Genomic DNA, 16,979 nt, shown 5'->3' with positions numbered 1-16,979 from the left:
ATTTATTATTAAAAAAAAAAGTGCCCCATAGAATTTTAAGAGGGTCTGTCAGTGTCTTGGGATCAAACTGCCTTACCAACAATCAGGGAATGTGGGTTTTGTTTGGTTCTGTGGTTGCTCTATAGAGGGAGTTTCTCCACCTTGCTGAGAGCCAGCTCCAGATCATCACCAACAAGCCCCCCGAGGGGCCAACACCCAGAAAGGGGTCCAGCCAAGTAGGTACAGACCCACAGGGAAGACAGAAAGTCAATGCTGAGACAATGCCCTTGGTGCCAAACATGAGGGCTCTGCAGGGTGACGGGTCAGAAATGAAGGGGCCTCTGGGGGGGCGGGGTGGAGAGTGGGGACTCTTCCCATGGAGAAGAGTCAGAGCCTGGGGTGCCCTGAGGAAAGCCAGCACAGCATGGACATGACAGGCAGCATGGGGGTGAGGTTGGTTCAGGGGGGTTGTGGTGGTTGCCAGAAGGTGGCCACACATGAAATACAAGGAATTTAAACCTGACAGGGTCAGACATGAGTTTCAGAAAGTTCCCTCTAGCAGCCTAGGGAAGAGAAGGAATGGGTGAGTCCAAACAGAAGCCAGGAGCCTCCAGAAGGCAAGGGCAGTGAGGGTGGCCAGGGAGGGGCTAAGGGACCAATGCACACCTCCGAGGTCCAGAGTGCTGGGCGAGGGCCAGGGGTCCGCACACGTCTTCTGTAAGGAGCCAGAGAATAAATGGTTTAAGCTTGTGGACCATGTGGTCTCTGCCACAAGGACTCAGTGCTGCGTGGTAGCACCAGGGCAGCCAAAGACAATACAAAAATGAATGGGTGTGGCTGCTTTCCAGAAGATGTTATTTATAAACAGCCCCTGGGCCACAGTCAGCAGACCCCTGAGTTGGGGGAAAGAGATACAGAGGGAGAAGATACAGAGGGTCCAAACAAAGGAAACACACCCAGATGGAGGTAGTATTATTCCCATCTCGCAGGTGGGAGCCTGGTGGTCATGGTCACAAAGGACACATCAGGGCCCTGGGGCCACAAACAGTGCCGGAGTGCCAGGCTCACACCTATTCCCGCCACGCTGTAAACAACGTAAGGCATCTGGTAAAGCAGCAGATACATCAAAACAGCAACAGAAGTGAGAGAAATCCAGATGTGGCTGAGAAGATTTTGGGAGGCAGGGCAAGCTCTGGGCCGGACTGGGCTGCTGGGGTCTCAGGAATCTGTGTCCACCCGGGCCCATCCTCTGGGCCCTCACCCACAGAAGCCCCCCAAAAGGCCAGAAAGCCAGAAACCTAAGTGAGGAAGCCACAGGGCGCTAGCAGTGCCCTCCGCACACACGCCTCCTGCCCAGTTTGGCTGAGCCCAGGTGAACAAGCGCTCATGAATCTGCATCAAGCCACAGTGAAGGCACAGACCCCGGAGCCAGGCTGCCTGCCTCTGAACCTGGCCCCCTGGCCTGCGTGTCCGGGCTCCAGGGACCCTCCGCCTCACAATGGGGGTGAGGCAGGAGTGCTGGCGGATGGTTATACACACCAACTTGCTTAATCCTCATCAAGCGCTCAGGAGAACACCTGGGACATGTTTGGTAAATAAAAATACTGTGTCAAGGCCCAGAGCCAGGTCCCAGGGGAGAGGGCGTTTAGTGAAAAACAGGTTCAGCTCTCACCAAGTGCTCATTGGCCCACTTAGGTTATTTACGTCTCCCAACAGACAGGGACCATCTTTCAGGTCTCTATCTCCCACGATTAGCACACTGGCAGCTCATAAGTGAGAGCTGTTCAATGTTTGTTGAATAAATGACACAAGGCAGTAAGTTCCCAACCTAGAATTTTCCTCTACTACATACCTGACAAGAGCACCTGCAAGGTCACCCTTTGCCCACTCTGTGACCATGGATTCCTGCCCCTCCACGTCGTTAGGCTGGAATCAAGGTCTACAAAGTGCTTTGCAAACCTGATGACCCCCCCCTGAGCAAGAGAGGACATTAGTACAGATCTCTTTCTCAATGGGGTGGTGTCAGTTGCAGACTGACCAACTCATGAGGCAGTGGCTTCCAGCTTGGCTGGCCTCTTCAAGTGACCAGTCCAGTTATGACACCTTCACTGCCAGAGGGAGTATAGCTGAAGGGGTTGTAAAGCTCTCCCTTACACTGGGGGGAATCCACTCATTCCCTCATTCGTCAACACACGTCCCACCAACTGGCGCCCACGTGGGACAAAGTGGATGCCACTTCTGCAGCCGATTCTAAGGTTAGGTTACCTACACATCCCGAGCTAAACACATACCTACACCCCGGCCTCGGCGGTGGCAGGCCCAGGACTGAACCACTCAGAGCCCCAGGCCAGGAAGGGCGGCAGCTCATCTAACCCAGCCCTCTGAGTCCATGAGGAAACTGAGGCCAAAGGTGTAAAGTGACCCCATCCAGGGTTACTGGGCACAGCCAGGGCTGACCCAGAATCCAGAGCTGCCAAGGGCTGACTGGCATTCCTGATGCTCAACAGGTCACCTCACCTGGCCTCACCCATCATTCCTTCCCAGTGTGCTTTAGAGGCCACCTGCCCTGGGCCCCTCTCCCCACCTAACAGCTCTCCTTCCTATGGGAAAAAGTCCATGCAGGCGGAGCTCCCCAGAACAGCTGTAGGGACATGGGACAGAGCCATGCTGCCGCTGCCCTGCCCCCTTCCAAAGGGCAAAAGGTCACACTTGAACTAGCTGCCCTTCCTGGGTACTTGCCAGCGGTGAGCAGGCTTCCGATTTATTTCCCCTTCTGAGTTCACCCACAACATTACAGGCTTTGTGAGCGCACAAGGGAGGGCAGCGGGTGAACCTCGGGCCACTGACCTCAGACCCCGACAGGGCACAGCCTCCGCAGAGTCTTGGGTAAGCCTCCAGACCAGGGCCTGGCCTGCCTGGGACTGCAGCTCTGGCCTCTACAGTTCATGTTGCTGGAAAGATGGCTTAATAACTTGGGTTTGCTTATTGCCGGAGGAGACCAAAGTCCTGTACGGATTTCTAAAATCCAGACAGGTCAGGTGGCTTACAACAGGAACATGAGTAGTGATGTGCCTCATGTCACAAAGCAGGGAGGTGACAAAATTGAGGGGAAACGTCCATCCCCTGGTGAGCCCACATGTGTTTTTCTTTTCAGTGAAGACAAGGACTACAGTTACAGCACATGGACCTTCACCCCAATGGGGCAAAGGAGAGGGAGGGGTGGTTAGAAGATCCAAAGCAGCCTGAGCTCTGCCCCAACTGGTCTGAGTGACCTTGAGTATGTTACTTAATATTTCTGACACCTGGTTTCCTTGCTCTTACAACCAACCGGGACAATCACAGTACCCAGAAAAGCCTTCCTTTTCAAAATCTGTGCTCATTTGCATCCCACGAAGCTGTCAGAAATACAGAACTGAGGCTCTCCCAGACCTGCAGGATCAGAATCTTCCCCATTTTTTTTTTTTCCAAGGTCCCAGATGATTCTAAAAATATTTACATTTGAGAAGCCTGGATATCAAGCATTTGGGACACGCCCACACGGAGTCAGCCCTCAGCCCTCAGCAATTATGTAAGCCCAATTCACACATGAAAGGGCCCAAGACCAGGCCAAGGCTTTCTAGAGGAATCAGACCCAGAAAGGCTGATTACTTGCCCAGGATCACGCAGTAACTTCAGAATTTGAACCCAAGACTTGGGAGTTCTTTTGTACCAGGCACCCTCTTTCCCATGTAAGAGCTAACTCTCCACCCATAAGGCACGATGCTAACACAGGTGCTGGAAGAAGCAAAACCCTCATGTTTTTCTAAATTAATTCCCAGATCACTGTGTGCAGGGTCCTCTGTCAGGCCCGGTGGCACACTGCTGGCTCACCTAGGCTCGACTCTGCTTCTGGGAGGCTGTCTGCCATTCAGAAGATCAAGGAGGTGGAGCAACCCAGGACTGCTGCCAGCCGCTGCCAGAGATGAAATTTCTAAAGTGAAAGGAAGCCTTAAAACACACCTTATAAATTTACACTCCCTTTCACCTATTAACACCTTCCCCAAGCAGCTGGCACCACCCAAACAGAGAACACAACGGGATGTCAAGCTAGAAGGCATCTTTTTGGCTTCCCACCTCTGACACCTAGCCAGAGAGCAAACCCCAGCATGTTGGCTTCCCAGGGTTGGAGCCCTGTCCACCAGGCTGGAAGATGCCCAGGCCCGCAGGACACAGTTCCCCAGACGGTCCAACGGAAACAGGAGCAAAAGGTAGGGGCCCAAACAAAGATTAAATATGTGGGGGGTGGGTGGGGGGTGGCTAAAGAATAGAGAATCACCCTAGAATGACTGACCTGCTGTATTCCAAACATTTATAGTCAACAGCTCCAAAAGTGTTCTAGGGCCTTCCACATGGAAGGTATCACCATCCAGACTTGGATGTCAAAGATTCGGGTTCCTCTCTCGGCCAACACTGGGTCTGTGGCACAATCTACACATAGGGTGGCTGTGCAGAGTCAATGACATATACGTCAAATTTCCAGCCCTAAGCACAGAAGTAGTCCCCAGGCCTGGGCACAGAAATTTTCCTCTGTCATATTTTAAAATCTGCAAGTACAAGCAATGATTGGTTTTTACAAGTGTCCAGGCAGAAAGAACACAGTGTTTCACGATTTTAGACTGAGAAATTCTGATTTTTATATAATCATAACACACTCAATAGAGGACATCTCAAGTTCATTCTAAAAGGCAGATTTCAGGTTAACTATGGCAATGCTTTCCAAACTTTCATTTGTATATGAATCATCTGGGGATCTTGTGAAAATGCAGATTTGCACTCAAGTAATCTGGAGTGCGGCCTGAGAAGTTTGCATTTCTAAGAACTCTGGTGAAGCTCAAGTTCCAGAGCCCACGCTTTTGAGCAGCAAGGTTCTATGGAATTCCTTAAATAGTAAGAGACACATCCAAGGAAGGTTTAATTTGATTTAAAAAGGACATCCCAAGAGAACACCCATGAAGTAGTATATGGAACCACCCTGCCTAGCAGGGTTTCTTGAAGGAGGACCACCAGGAAAAGCCAAAGGCGTTCTTATAAATTGGCCCTGGGCCGTATTCAATGAGTTTGTACCCTATATCACACAGCCTAGGCAGGTGGAAGTAGGCTGTAGTGATCATAAAAGCAGCACGCTTCTGACAAAAGTCTCAAAAGCAGCATGGTGTAGGAAACAAAGCATCCTAGAAGATTAAGTTCATGACCACTCCAACAGCTGTGGCCAAGCAAGGCTCTTCAAGGCCTTTCTTAAATCCCTGTTTTACCCATTTACCACCTCTCTGTACGTTAAATTTCATGCTGTTTCTGTTGACAGCTGTAATAAAAAAAAAAAAAAAGAAGCCTCTTATCAAGTTGCCAGATATGGATAATTCCTAAGTAGTAGGACGAATGTGACTGTCAGGAAGCACCTTATACTGACTGACTGACTCATCGTAATGTGTGTGCTAGGAGGGTGAGGAGATCACTACAACATCCAAGGAGTTCATATTTATGAGACTGGAGATTAAATTCTGGCTATTATTTTGATCACAAATACTAACACTGGGGCGCCTGGCTGGCTCAGCTGGTGGACCATGCAACTCTCCACCTCAGGGTTCTAAATTCCAGCCCCATGTTGGGTGCAGAGATTACTTAAAAATATAATCTTGAAAAAAAAAAAAAAGCAACACAGAAAATCTTCCATATCCCCAGAAATGAGATTCTTGGAGACAAAGTGTGAGGTAATCTGATCTCCAGCTGCTTCTAGCACGGGAACACATCTGTCTAACCATGAGACAGAGGCCAGCCTTGCACACTGGCTTAGAATAACATGTATGTTTAGTACAATTCTTGTCATGACCCCCTGGCCTGGCTGGGCTTACGCTTGAACTACAGAGTCATTATGAACCAGTGTGTGATATCAAGCGGTAACAGCAAGCTGCCCAGAAGCTGCTGAGTGTGCACCAATCACCCAGAAGGGAATTCCCCTCTTGTGCACTTGCCCACTAGCGGGGAGATGCGTGCTCTGACAAGAAATGCCAGGGCCATACTGTCACCTGTGGCCAGCATCGCTAACTCATCCATGCAAACACCACGCTGCCTCTCCATTCCACGCCCCTCCCTGCAACCATGAGCAATCACACCGTGAGGCTACACACCAGGCAGGGTCAAGATTTCGCCCTGTGGGAAGAAGGAAACTCAAGAGCAAATTTCTGGATGAGCCTGTCTTGTTTTTCCCCATTTGTCCGTTGGGGGAGGAAGTTAAGTTTTCCAATAGGCCACCTTCTTACTTAGGCCAGAAAAAGCCTGAGCTTTTGGGGAGAGCAGTACAGGAGAGAGGCTGTCACAGAAAATGTTCTCCTTCCTCCAAGCCTGCAAAATGTTTCCATTTTAGAAGGGGAAATTAAGGCCCCCAGAGGTTAAAATAACTGAGCCAAGGTGGAGCCCAGGCTATAAGTGACTTCATAGGAGGCCTTATTAACTAACGAGAGGATACTCCCTCCCAGGAATCAGGCCTGCATTTCTCCACTGCTCCCCACTCGCTTCTTTTCCCAACTCGGTCCCGCTCCTTACACAGACCTAATTCCCAACTGTCCTCTGAACATACGTTGACAAACTCCAGCTATTTCCTTCACAATAAGCAAATGTTCATAGTTTTGCTGAGATGCCTAAAACCTGCAGATGACTTAAACTGGCAAATACGAGCTTTTAACGAGCTCTAGCAAATTCATCTTGGATGGAAAAAAAAAAAAAAAAACCTTCAAGCCCAATTATCCCTAGTCCCCAAACTCGGAAGGCCCGCCGGGTGCTAGGAAATGTAAGGCTCTTCTATTTCTCAGGAAAGCAAAAGGCAAAGTCCCAAGTTTTCCTGGGACACGGGACAACTTTGAGCGCAGGCAGCAACTCCCCTCTGCAGGGGCTCGCTGCGAGTCTTCCAGAAGTTCGGGCTCACGCGCGCCGCGCCGCCACCAGCCGGACCTCCGCCGGGCTCCGCGCCCCGCCAAGTCTTGCCTGGCGTGGGGAGCGCGCGCCTCCGGATCCCGACCGGGTTTCTAGAGGTTCGGGATCTCCCTCCTGCAAACGGGAGGTCCGGGGGCGGCTGTGGAACCGACTCCCGCAACTTCCAGCCCGAGCGTGACGCCGCCGCCCCGCGAGGGGGGCTCACGCACACGCCTGCGACCGCACACGCCCTGCGGACTCTGCCCCTCTGGTTCGGGATCGCGGCCCGACGCCCCCGGATCCCGCAGGGCGCGGCGAAGGCGGGGGCGGCCAGCCGGAGGGGCGCGGGGGGGGGTGCGCGTCGCGTCCTGCACACTCACCGGGACCTCTGCAGCTGCTCCAGGGCGCTGGCGCTGGCCCCCTGGGCCGGCTGCTCCAGGGCGCAGTAGTTCTGCGAAGTCGGCCTGGAGAAGGCGATGGGCAGGATTCCCTGAGTGAACGAGTTGAGGCGACCCCGGCTGCCGCTGCCGCTGCCGCTCCCGGGGGTCCCGGAGCCCAGGAAGGCGGCCGCCGGCACCTGCACGCTGAAAAAGGCATCGTCCTCCTCCAGCTCCTCCTGCCCGGCGGTCCCGGGCCCGTCGGGCAGCTGCGGCGGGGCGCAGGAGGCGGGAGGCGCCGGCCGGGGCGGCTGGGGCTGCTCCCCCGACGCCCGGCCCGCGCCCAGGGGGCTCAGGAAGCCCCGGGGCGCCCCGGGCCCGAGCCCCGCAGCGTGGCCGCCGGGGGCCAGGGGCGGCAGCGGCGCGGGCTGCGGGGGGCAGGGGCCCCATCCCGCCGCCGCCGCCGCCGCCGCCGCCGTGCCCGCCGCGGCGAGCGCGTTGCAGCCGCCCCGCTCGGCGGCGGCGAGCAGGCTGAGCCGGGTCCTCGCGCCGCAGGCGCTGCCGGCGCCGGGCTTGGCCGCGCCGCTCTCCTCGCCGCCGCCCCACTCCTCGTCCTGCAGCGGCGGCCGGCCGTCCAGCGAGATGTTGGTGAGGAAGGAGAGGGCAGCCTGGCGGCGCCGCGGGTCCATGCGCGGCTTCCTGGGGGGCTCGGGCGGCGGCGGCGGCGGCGCGGCAGCCGCGGGCTGGGGCTGGGGCTGGGGCTGGGGCTGGGGCCGGGGCCGGGGCTGCGGCGGCTGCAATCCGCTGGTGCCCGCGGCGTCGGTGCCGGCGCTGCTGCTGCTGCTGCTGCTGCTGCAGGCGGCCGTGCCGGCGGTGGCGGCCGTGGTGGCGGCAGTCGCCGCCATTGTGTCCGTCTGCGGCGATATTTCCGCGATGCCCGGAGAAGCGAGCGGCGCCCGAGTGCTAAGCGGCGAGCGCGAGCGCCGGTGACCCGGGCTGGGCAGGGCGCGGGGCGCGGGCGGCGTGCGCGGCGGCCCGGCCCCCCCGCGGGCGGGCCATGCTCGGCCCTCGGTGCTGCGGCGGCGGACGCGGCCGCCCCGGGCCACGCGCGCGGCTGGCTGCTGGCTGCTGGCTGCTGGCTGCCGGCTGCCGGCTGAGTCGCGCGCTAGCTCGCCGCCGGCTCCGGGTCCGGGTCCGAGCCCTCCCCGCCTCCGCGGCCGCCTCGCGGGCTCCGGCGGCGCGGCCCGGGAGCCCGTATTTATAGGTGCGCGCGCCCTGCGCTCGCGCTCCGAAGCGCTCTTTGCAATAACACGGTATCACGTGTGGGGAATGAAACCTGGGAGGAAAACAAAGCCGCAGGCGGCGGCCGCGGAGGCAGGCGGCGGGAGGAGGAGGAGGAGGAAGAGGAGGAGGAAGGGAAAGCCGAACGGGCGGCGGGGCAGGGGTCCGGCGGCGGCGCAGCGGCCCGAGCTTCCCGCGGGGAGCGCGAGGCTCCAGGGGCGCGCGGGAGCCGGCGGCGGGAGGCGAGCACGTTGTGCCGCGGCGCCCGCCCTGGGAGCTGGGGGCGGCGGTGGTGCGAGCGGAGCCCGGGGGTCGGGGCTTGGGCGTGCGGTCCCGGGGAGGGGCGGGTCCGCAGGGTGGGACGCTTGGAGGGACGCTGGGATCTGGCCCACGAGCTTGTTAACGGGACCCCGCGCTGCCCCTGGGCGCTGCGAAGTGGGTCCTTATTAATAGTGAGGCGCGGAGATCCACAGCCCTGTCCGTGGACAGCCCCACCTCAACGCGGTCGCTGAGCTATTACGGTTGTGTCTCGTTCATTCCCAGGCCGAGGGGCCGAGGGTACAGCCCCGGGGATAAATGTGCACCCACCCACACACCCACCCACACACACACACACACACACACCTCGGTGCATAAGAGCCCAGGCGCATCCGAACGTCTCCTGGATGGGCGGGCTGATGTACGCATCCCCAGTCGATGGTGCTGTCACTTTTCATCTCTTAGCAAAGGCCAACATCAATTTTTACTGTGAGGACCGAGATAAGCTATGATGGCCTCACACCCTTTTCCCCTTGTCACCCTGCACATTTAGTGGATTTTGATCTCTTTTTATCCCATATGAACTGGGGAAGATATGGACCGCTACTTTCTGTCATTTTTTTTAAATAAACATCCCTTTGGCACCTACCATATCTTAAGATGGGTACCTGCCCAAGGATTCGGTGATGTTCCAGAGCAGCAGACTGGGAGTGGTCAGAGAATGCTGGACCTCGGCCCCAACCCCCAACAAATGCCTGTGTTGGCAGAGGAGTGTGTTGGGGCGGGATGGGGGGGAGGGGGAGGCACCGGGAGCGATCTGAAAACGAGTACCGGTTTCCCTATGCGTTGGAGATGACTTACCAAATGCACTTTATTAAGCTCTACGACATCCAAGACACCTCTCTTACACTTTTCAGAGGGAGAAGCAATGTGTTTAAGATCAAGGGATTAATTTAATTAAAGGTTTAAATTTAGCCCTGGAACTAATGGGTAACACTACATTGAAATTCCACTCCACTTCAAGTTCAGGAAAGTAAATTGAGTAATGTAGAGCAAATACACCCTGTCCAGAGATGTGCAGCCAACCTGGAGTATATGAGATATGGGTGAGTTTCAGGTTACATTTGCTTAGGACAAACATAGCGTGTGGCCCTTTGCATATTTTTAGGCATTTTTAGGCATTTTATGCCATTTTTAGGCCTTTTTGAAAAAGTGAAGAATGGGATCTATTTATAGCAGCCTTATATAGCAGCTAAGTCAAAACTCGGTGACCAGCTCTGTGAAATTTCATTAGGAGTTTGATTATTTTGTTTAACTAACTACCTTGAAACTTCCAAGTGGCTTTATTATAATTAATTTAATTTGTGTGACCACTGGTCTGGCTGTGTTAAATGAAAGACACCAACTCTGTTCATGTTAAATACCTGTTTTTTATTACGAAAATGATAAATGTAAATTGCACATTTTGAGAATAAGGTAGGTAAAGAGGAGTTTTAATAAAAAAGCATCACTAACAATCTTTTTTTTTAAGATTTTATTTATTTATTCATGAGAGACCGAGAGAGAGGAGAGAGGGGGGCAGAGGGAGAAGGAGGCTCCATGCAGGGAGCCGGTTGTGGGACTCGATCCTGGGTCTCCAGGATCAGGCCCTGGGCTGAAGGCGGCGCTAAGCGGCTGAGCCACCCAGGCTGCCCATCACTAACAATCTCATCTGCTGTGGAGATAACTTCAACTTTTTATTTCTCCTGTGTTTTTAAACAAGTCAAAGCATCCTGTTCGCGTCTTGTGATTTTTGCTTGTTATGTTGTGATCATCTTTTCACTTAGAATTTTCTTTTATAGAATCATTTTAATGATTGCATGATGTTAAGTTCGATGGAGAGATTATAATTATTAAACCTGTATCCTATAATAAATATTTAGGTTGTTTCCATTTTTGCTGTTATAAAGAAAGTGGTGATGACTTCCTTTTTCTAAATCTTGCTGCCATCCACTAATATTTTCTTAGGTTAAATAGATGCTGGGGCAAATGGAGCATCATGTTTTCAAGGCTTCCCATCCAAAGGTTGTTCCAATTTGCTTCTTCACACTCTTGCCAGCAATGTCAATTTTTTCTTCCATCTTCATTTCTTTCTCCATCTCATATAACTCTTTGCCTATTTTCAGTGTCAAACATGCAAACTAATCTCAAATATTTATTAAAGCATCAAATAAGAATCAATATCTTATTTAACCTCCACACTGTTCCTGTGATCGATTCTCTTATATAGGGATCATGAGATACAGTTTATTGTTTACCTACTGTGTGCCAGCCACAGAATATTTCCATGTCCAACTCTTTGCACCCTGCAAGGAGGGGCGGTGGTGTGTTATTCTCAATGTTTTACGGATGAGGCTCAGAAAAATTAAATAATTTGCCCAATGACATCTAGCTCATAGCTGAGCCAGTACACAAACCTGTCATATCCAAAGACCCATGCGTGGTCCTGCGCCCTCTGCTGGTGAGGATGTTTTATGGGGAGGTCCATCTCCAGATTTAATCTTATATTTGAACTTAAAAGTCAACTATCATGGAAGCAGTACAAACTTTGGAGGAAGAGGATCTGAGTTTCAAGAGCAACTTCTCCAAGCCAGTTCCCTTTGCAGGTTATCCCAAGGTACAAATGAGACCGATTCAGACGTATTTGTAAACCTTAAAGTACTTTTAAAAATGTAAATTGTTGGGGCACTTGGATGATTCAGTCGGTTAAGCATCTGCCTTCGGTTCAGGTCATGATCTCAGGGTCCTGGGATGGAGCCCAGAGTCCCGCTCCCGGCTTAGTGAGGAGTGTGCATCTCCCTCTCCCTCTGCCCCTCATCCCTGCTTATACATGTGCTTGAGCTCTCTCTCTCTCTCTCCACCCTTAAATAAATAAATAAAATCTTTTCTAAAAAAGTCAGTTGTTATTTCTACCAGCACAATCTGCCTACTCCCGGATTTATTCCAAATTCACTTATTTTTCAACTACTTAATCACTAATTAAATATTATTGAGGAACAATGAAACATAGCACCACCTCTCTAGGAAAGGGGAAAAAAAAAAAAGCGCAGTCCTTTGCCCTTGTGCCCCCTAGAGCAAAAATAGTGGAAAACAAAGCCAAAGCTCAGGGCACATTTAAATAACAATGGGAGGCAGACTCTGATTAAGTGCTCAAATGAGCAATCCCACTAGTACTGTGAAGGTTATCAAAATATGAGGCAGGACCCTTTTATTTGAAGTGAGGTCCTGCGGGGGAGGCCTGAGGTAAGAGCCAGAATTTCTTTTCTTTTTTTTTTTTAAAGATTTTATTTATTCACAGGCAGAGGGAGAAGCAGGCTCCATGCTGGGAGACCCATGTGGGACTCGATCCTGGGTCCCCAGGATCACGCCCCAGTCTGAAGGCGGCGCTAAACCGCTGGGCCACCGGGGCTGCCCAAGAGCCAGAATTTCAACTGACCTGGATGCTAAGGAGCAAAGGGAAAAGACACTTCAGAGAGAGGAAGTTCTGCATGCAAATTCCTCCCTGGATTTCAAGCAAAGAGGACTAGAACTTGAAATGTAATTCTTGATCTGCCAAGGTGTTTTGTGTTTTGGATCCCCCCACCCCCACCCTGTTTCATATTGCCCCTTTTCAGTACCCATTCTGAAAACTTTTTCTGCATGCATCAACTGTTTTGATTGACATGGATGAGAGTCAATTAAAAAAAGAAAGAAAAAGAACCTACAAATAATCACTGACCCTTTAAAAAAAATAATTCTGCAGAACAAGAGGTCTGAAGATTAGCTTAGAGATGACTGTGGATGGCGCTCAGAACAAAGGCCATCTGACACTGTGGAAACAAGGGGCTCCGCTGCCAGCTTAGGTTCTTTCAGACTTGTGCTTTTTGGGGTCCCAGCTTGGGAAGATTATAAACCTTTTGCATGGATTGCTCCATCTGTAAAGGTAGGTTTCATAATATTTTACCTTGCAGAGTTGTGGGGATTCGTGATCATATAAATTATGTAACTAGCAGAGGATCTTAAGTAGGCAGCTATTATTAGAAAAACGCAAAATAAAAAAAGGTACACACAACAAAGACCAGAATATCTTAGGTTCCACGTTTTTGTTGTTTTCACTAGTCCTGCCAGAGAGGCAAGACCACGAGAAACTTCAGATGCCACCTTCAGTTTGGATCAGATTCTATTACTGCATGTTCCATAAAAGCCCAGGCTGCTGCGCACGGCGAGAACTCACACCAGGCTAGTAGGTCTAAAATACAGGCAGAGTGCCTGTGAGAAACTGCTGCTTCCCTTCGTCAAATGAAAGTTCCGTTGCCAAGAGTAAAAGTGGAGAATGCCCAAGACATGGCCCTCAACACCCCGGCTCTTCTCCCTGCAATTACCTTTCCCATGGGGATTCTTTTTCCCCCGTGGGGATTTCTGATGCTTTCTCTCGCTTCTCTTGGCCAGGGAGACAGGCAGTGAGTTACGAGAGGTGTCACTGTTTTCCCTTTACAATTTGTCACAGATACTTTAATTTCCTTCCTTAATTTCTCCAGGACATCTGAGACCAAATGCAACATCTAAATTAGACTTGACTAGAAGCTCAGATATTTAAAGAAGAATTGAAGTCAGTGAGTACATAGAGTCGCATATAGCAGATCATAAAAGGTGACTTACTCATGGTCCTCATCTCAGTATTTACTAAATGCCAATCCCATGCTAGGTTCTGTGTTAGGCTCTGTGAATACCAAGGAGAACGGAGTGTGATCCTGTCCTGGAGCCCTCAAACTAATGGCAAAGAAAGCTAAGTCCATATTGTCACCGAAAATGCATCAGTATTTGAAAGAAAGAGCTGTAGGCATGGAGTTCAGCTAAACCCCAGCATACCTCCTAAAACAGAGGTTATTTCAGCCTTTGCCCCTACCACCAGCCACTTAAGACACCCTCATCTTCCTACACAGGAGATGCCCAGGGAAGATGCACTCCTGCGACTTCCTGCCATAGTGCGATCCTTCAAGTCTCCTTGTCATGCATGAAGTCCTGCCCTTCCCTCCGTGGTTGGTACCTCCAGACCCTGCCACTGTCCACACCTAGGCCCACATAGGAGCATTTTGCCTCCAGACCCCTCACACTATGTGGAGGACAGAGGGAGAACGGTATTTTACTACAGTCCCTGCCTCGGATGATGTAGGGCCTCCAGGCTTTTATAACTTCTATGAGAAACTGAGAAACATAGGTGATGGGGCACGTCCTTAGACTGTATGAATAGTCACATAAGCCTGTGTTACTAATTTATTAAGGGCAATAGTTCAAGCCAAGAATGGATTTAGATATCTCATTAATCTGGAGAGATGTGTTTCAGTAAAACCCTTCCTCATATCCACAATGTTTTTAGGGTAGATATCCAAAGACAATAGTGCAAATGTCTTTACTCTTCAAATTCCTCTGATCCATCAGGAATCCATCAGGAATCCATCAGGAATGAAGCTAAGGAGAAGGGAGAGCCATCTAGGGTGAAGTGGCCAATCCCACAAACATAACAGGAGGAGGCCACAGCCAAAGGACACAGGCTTGAATTTGTAGATCCCAACTCTCTCACTAACCCCATGACCCCTGGGCCTCAGCTTCTCCATCTCAAGGCAAAAGCAAGTCCTACCTACCTTACATGTGCAGGTTAGAGCCAGGGCATGTGTAAAACATTTCCCAAGTGTCTAGCACATAGTGGATGATTGTGAGTGGTGGCCCAGAGAGGCATGCTATTGAGCAAGTGGGCAGAGGACATGATAGAAATCTGGCATCAGACTGTGTTAGGTAAATACATTTCAGATGCTTCCATGAGATGTCCTCAGTCTTCCAGCAGGGAAGCCCATAATGCCACCCATCATCCAACTGAGGAGTTCTTATGGTATTAGTATTTTAAAGAAAAAAAAAATCAATGCATTATCTTTGTTGTAGTACCTTTATACTTAAATCATAGCAAACTCTTCATTTCATTTTCTTTGAAATTAAACCATTTTGAAAAAAATTATACTGGTATGCATGCACAGCTAGCTCATGAACAAAGAAGAAAGCACTTCTCCTGTAATCACAGCTGCTAAACATGCAACAGACATACGGCCTGCGAGCACAGGCCTCAGATGAAGGCTCCTCTAAACTCTGAATAAACAGGCAGGCCTACAGAGCTCTCTGTCCTCCCCCCCCCCCCCAAACCCCCATAACAGCATTATTTTATAGTGTTTGCATTTCCTTAGGTCATTGTCACATCAGACTGGGTTGGATGTGCCCAGATTCTGGGAGAAACAGCACCCCTTTGCCTGCCACTGGGAAGTTCAGCTGGGCCGATTGGTGATCCATGGTAACCTTGACTGGTAAGTGCGCAAATGACATGAAGAGAAGACTCACAGAAGGTGAAATGCTAATGCCTGGCAATCCCTCGAAAGAAGGACGATTAATGGTGCTCCTGGGTGGCTCAGTCCATTTAGCATCTAACTCTTGGTTTTGGCTCAGGTCAGGATCTCAGGGTCCTGGGATGAAGACCCAAGTTGTTGTTGTCTGGCCTCTGCACTCAGCGGGGTGTCTGCTGGAGATTTTCTCCTTCTCCTTCTTTCTCCTCTGGTCCTCCCCTCTGCGTGTACTCTCTCTTTCTCTCAAATAAATTAATAAAATCTTTCAAAAAGAAAAAGAAAGAAGGAAAGAGAAAGCACGGAAGCAAGGAAGGAAGAAAGACAGATGATTAAGAGTAATAGACACTCATACTGCTGGTGGTGTCGATTGGAACAACCTTTCTGGAAAGTCCGGTAGCAATATGTATGAAGAGCTTTAAAAAGTTCATGATAGGGGATCCCTGGGTGGCTCAGCGGTTTAGCTCCTGCCTTTAGCCCAGGGCGTGATCCTGGAGTCCCGGGATCGAGTCCTGTGTCGGGCTCCCTGCGTGGAGCCTGCTTCTCCCTCTGCTTGTGTCTCTGCCTCTCTCTCTCCTATGTCTATCACGAATAAATAAATAAAATCTTAAAAAAAAAAAAAAAGTTCATGATAGAGAGCATGAGCTTTGGGGTCATACTGGCTAGGTTAAATTTTGCCCCCACTATTATGCTTTGAGCATATAGAGCATGTAACTGATTTGTACTTCAGTGTTGTCATATGTGAAATGGGAATAATATCTACTTTTTAACATTGTTATGAGGATTCAGTGCACTAACAGTACAGTAAATGCTTGGTACATGGTAAGCACCCCAGAAATGTGTTGTTGCTTTTTGTTTTATTATTTTTTTTTTCTTTTAGGTAGGCTCCACACCCAATGTGGGGCTTGATCTCAGGACCCTGAGATGAAGAATTGCATGCTCTTCCAACTAAGCCAGCCAGGCTCCCAGTAATGTAGTTAATGTAATAATCCTCAGAAGCTATTGAGAAACAAGGTCAAAGATTTATGCACAAAAATATTCATTGCAGCATTATTTTACATAAAGGAAACTTGAAAAAAGTAGCCCTAAATGTGAACATTGGAAACACTAAGTAAATTATGGTTTACTCAAACAATGGGATACTGTGCCTCTATTTTTGAAAAGATTATCTTTACTGAGCTTTCTTAATGACATGAACAATGTTTTTTTTTTTTTAATAATGCTAACCAAATAAAGCAGAATAGAAACTAGAGAGATCACAGTATCTCAACTTTGTAAACAATGAATGGAATTATTGTTTTAAATACTAATATGTATCTAAAGGCTACATTGTGACCAGAGTTAAATCACTGGCCAGCAGGATTATGGTGATTTTTATTTGCTTGTTTTGTTTATCTAAGTATAAATAAGCGTGTGGTCATTGTAGGAACTGTGCCTCTCAATTAACAATTTTTAAAAATATTTTTAAATGCGTGGAAATAAATTCTGGAATAAAATGTGCCCAAACAAATGGTAGAATTATTGGGGACTTTTTTCTGTTTCTTTATGGATATTAAGTGGCATCTAGCTTTCTCTGCTGTTGTTGAGTAGGATGCAGATGAAGGAAATGCCTTTTGGTAAGGGGGCTGAGAATGAATGAAGGATAAGAAAGGAAAGGACTTTTTGGATGTGACTGGGAATGAGTACACTGGCCAGAACGGTTACATTGAAAGAATTGTAGCAGTGAATAGTGGGATAT

At 50.2% G+C, this 16,979-nt stretch overlaps 1 protein-coding gene and 1 long non-coding RNA gene across 2 annotated transcripts in view; one reads left to right on the top strand and one right to left on the bottom strand.

Annotated features, from left to right (window-relative positions):
- Window positions 1-8,308, bottom strand: part of CABLES1 (Cdk5 and Abl enzyme substrate 1) — a 117,023-nt gene extending 108,715 nt beyond the window's left edge. The window contains exon 1 of the mRNA XM_026006489.2: window positions 7,305-8,308. Coding sequence (XP_025862274.2) covers window positions 7,305-8,206 — 902 coding nt within the window. The 5' untranslated portion in view covers window positions 8,207-8,308. The remainder of the gene's footprint in view (window positions 1-7,304) is intronic.
- A 4,396-nt stretch (window positions 8,309-12,704) lies between these two features.
- Window positions 12,705-16,762, top strand: LOC112925726 (uncharacterized). Its single transcript, XR_003236184.2, has 3 exons — window positions 12,705-12,801; window positions 15,092-15,208; window positions 16,122-16,762. It is a non-coding gene; the product is annotated as an uncharacterized lncRNA (long non-coding RNA).
- The last annotated feature ends 217 nt before the right edge of the window (window positions 16,763-16,979 follow it).

The sequence above is a fragment of the Vulpes vulpes genome, chromosome 13 (genome assembly GCF_048418805.1).
Source record: "Vulpes vulpes isolate BD-2025 chromosome 13, VulVul3, whole genome shotgun sequence".
In the NCBI taxonomy this organism is placed as follows: Eukaryota; Metazoa; Chordata; class Mammalia; order Carnivora; family Canidae; genus Vulpes; species Vulpes vulpes.
This window is presented reverse-complemented; position numbering and strand designations above follow the sequence as displayed.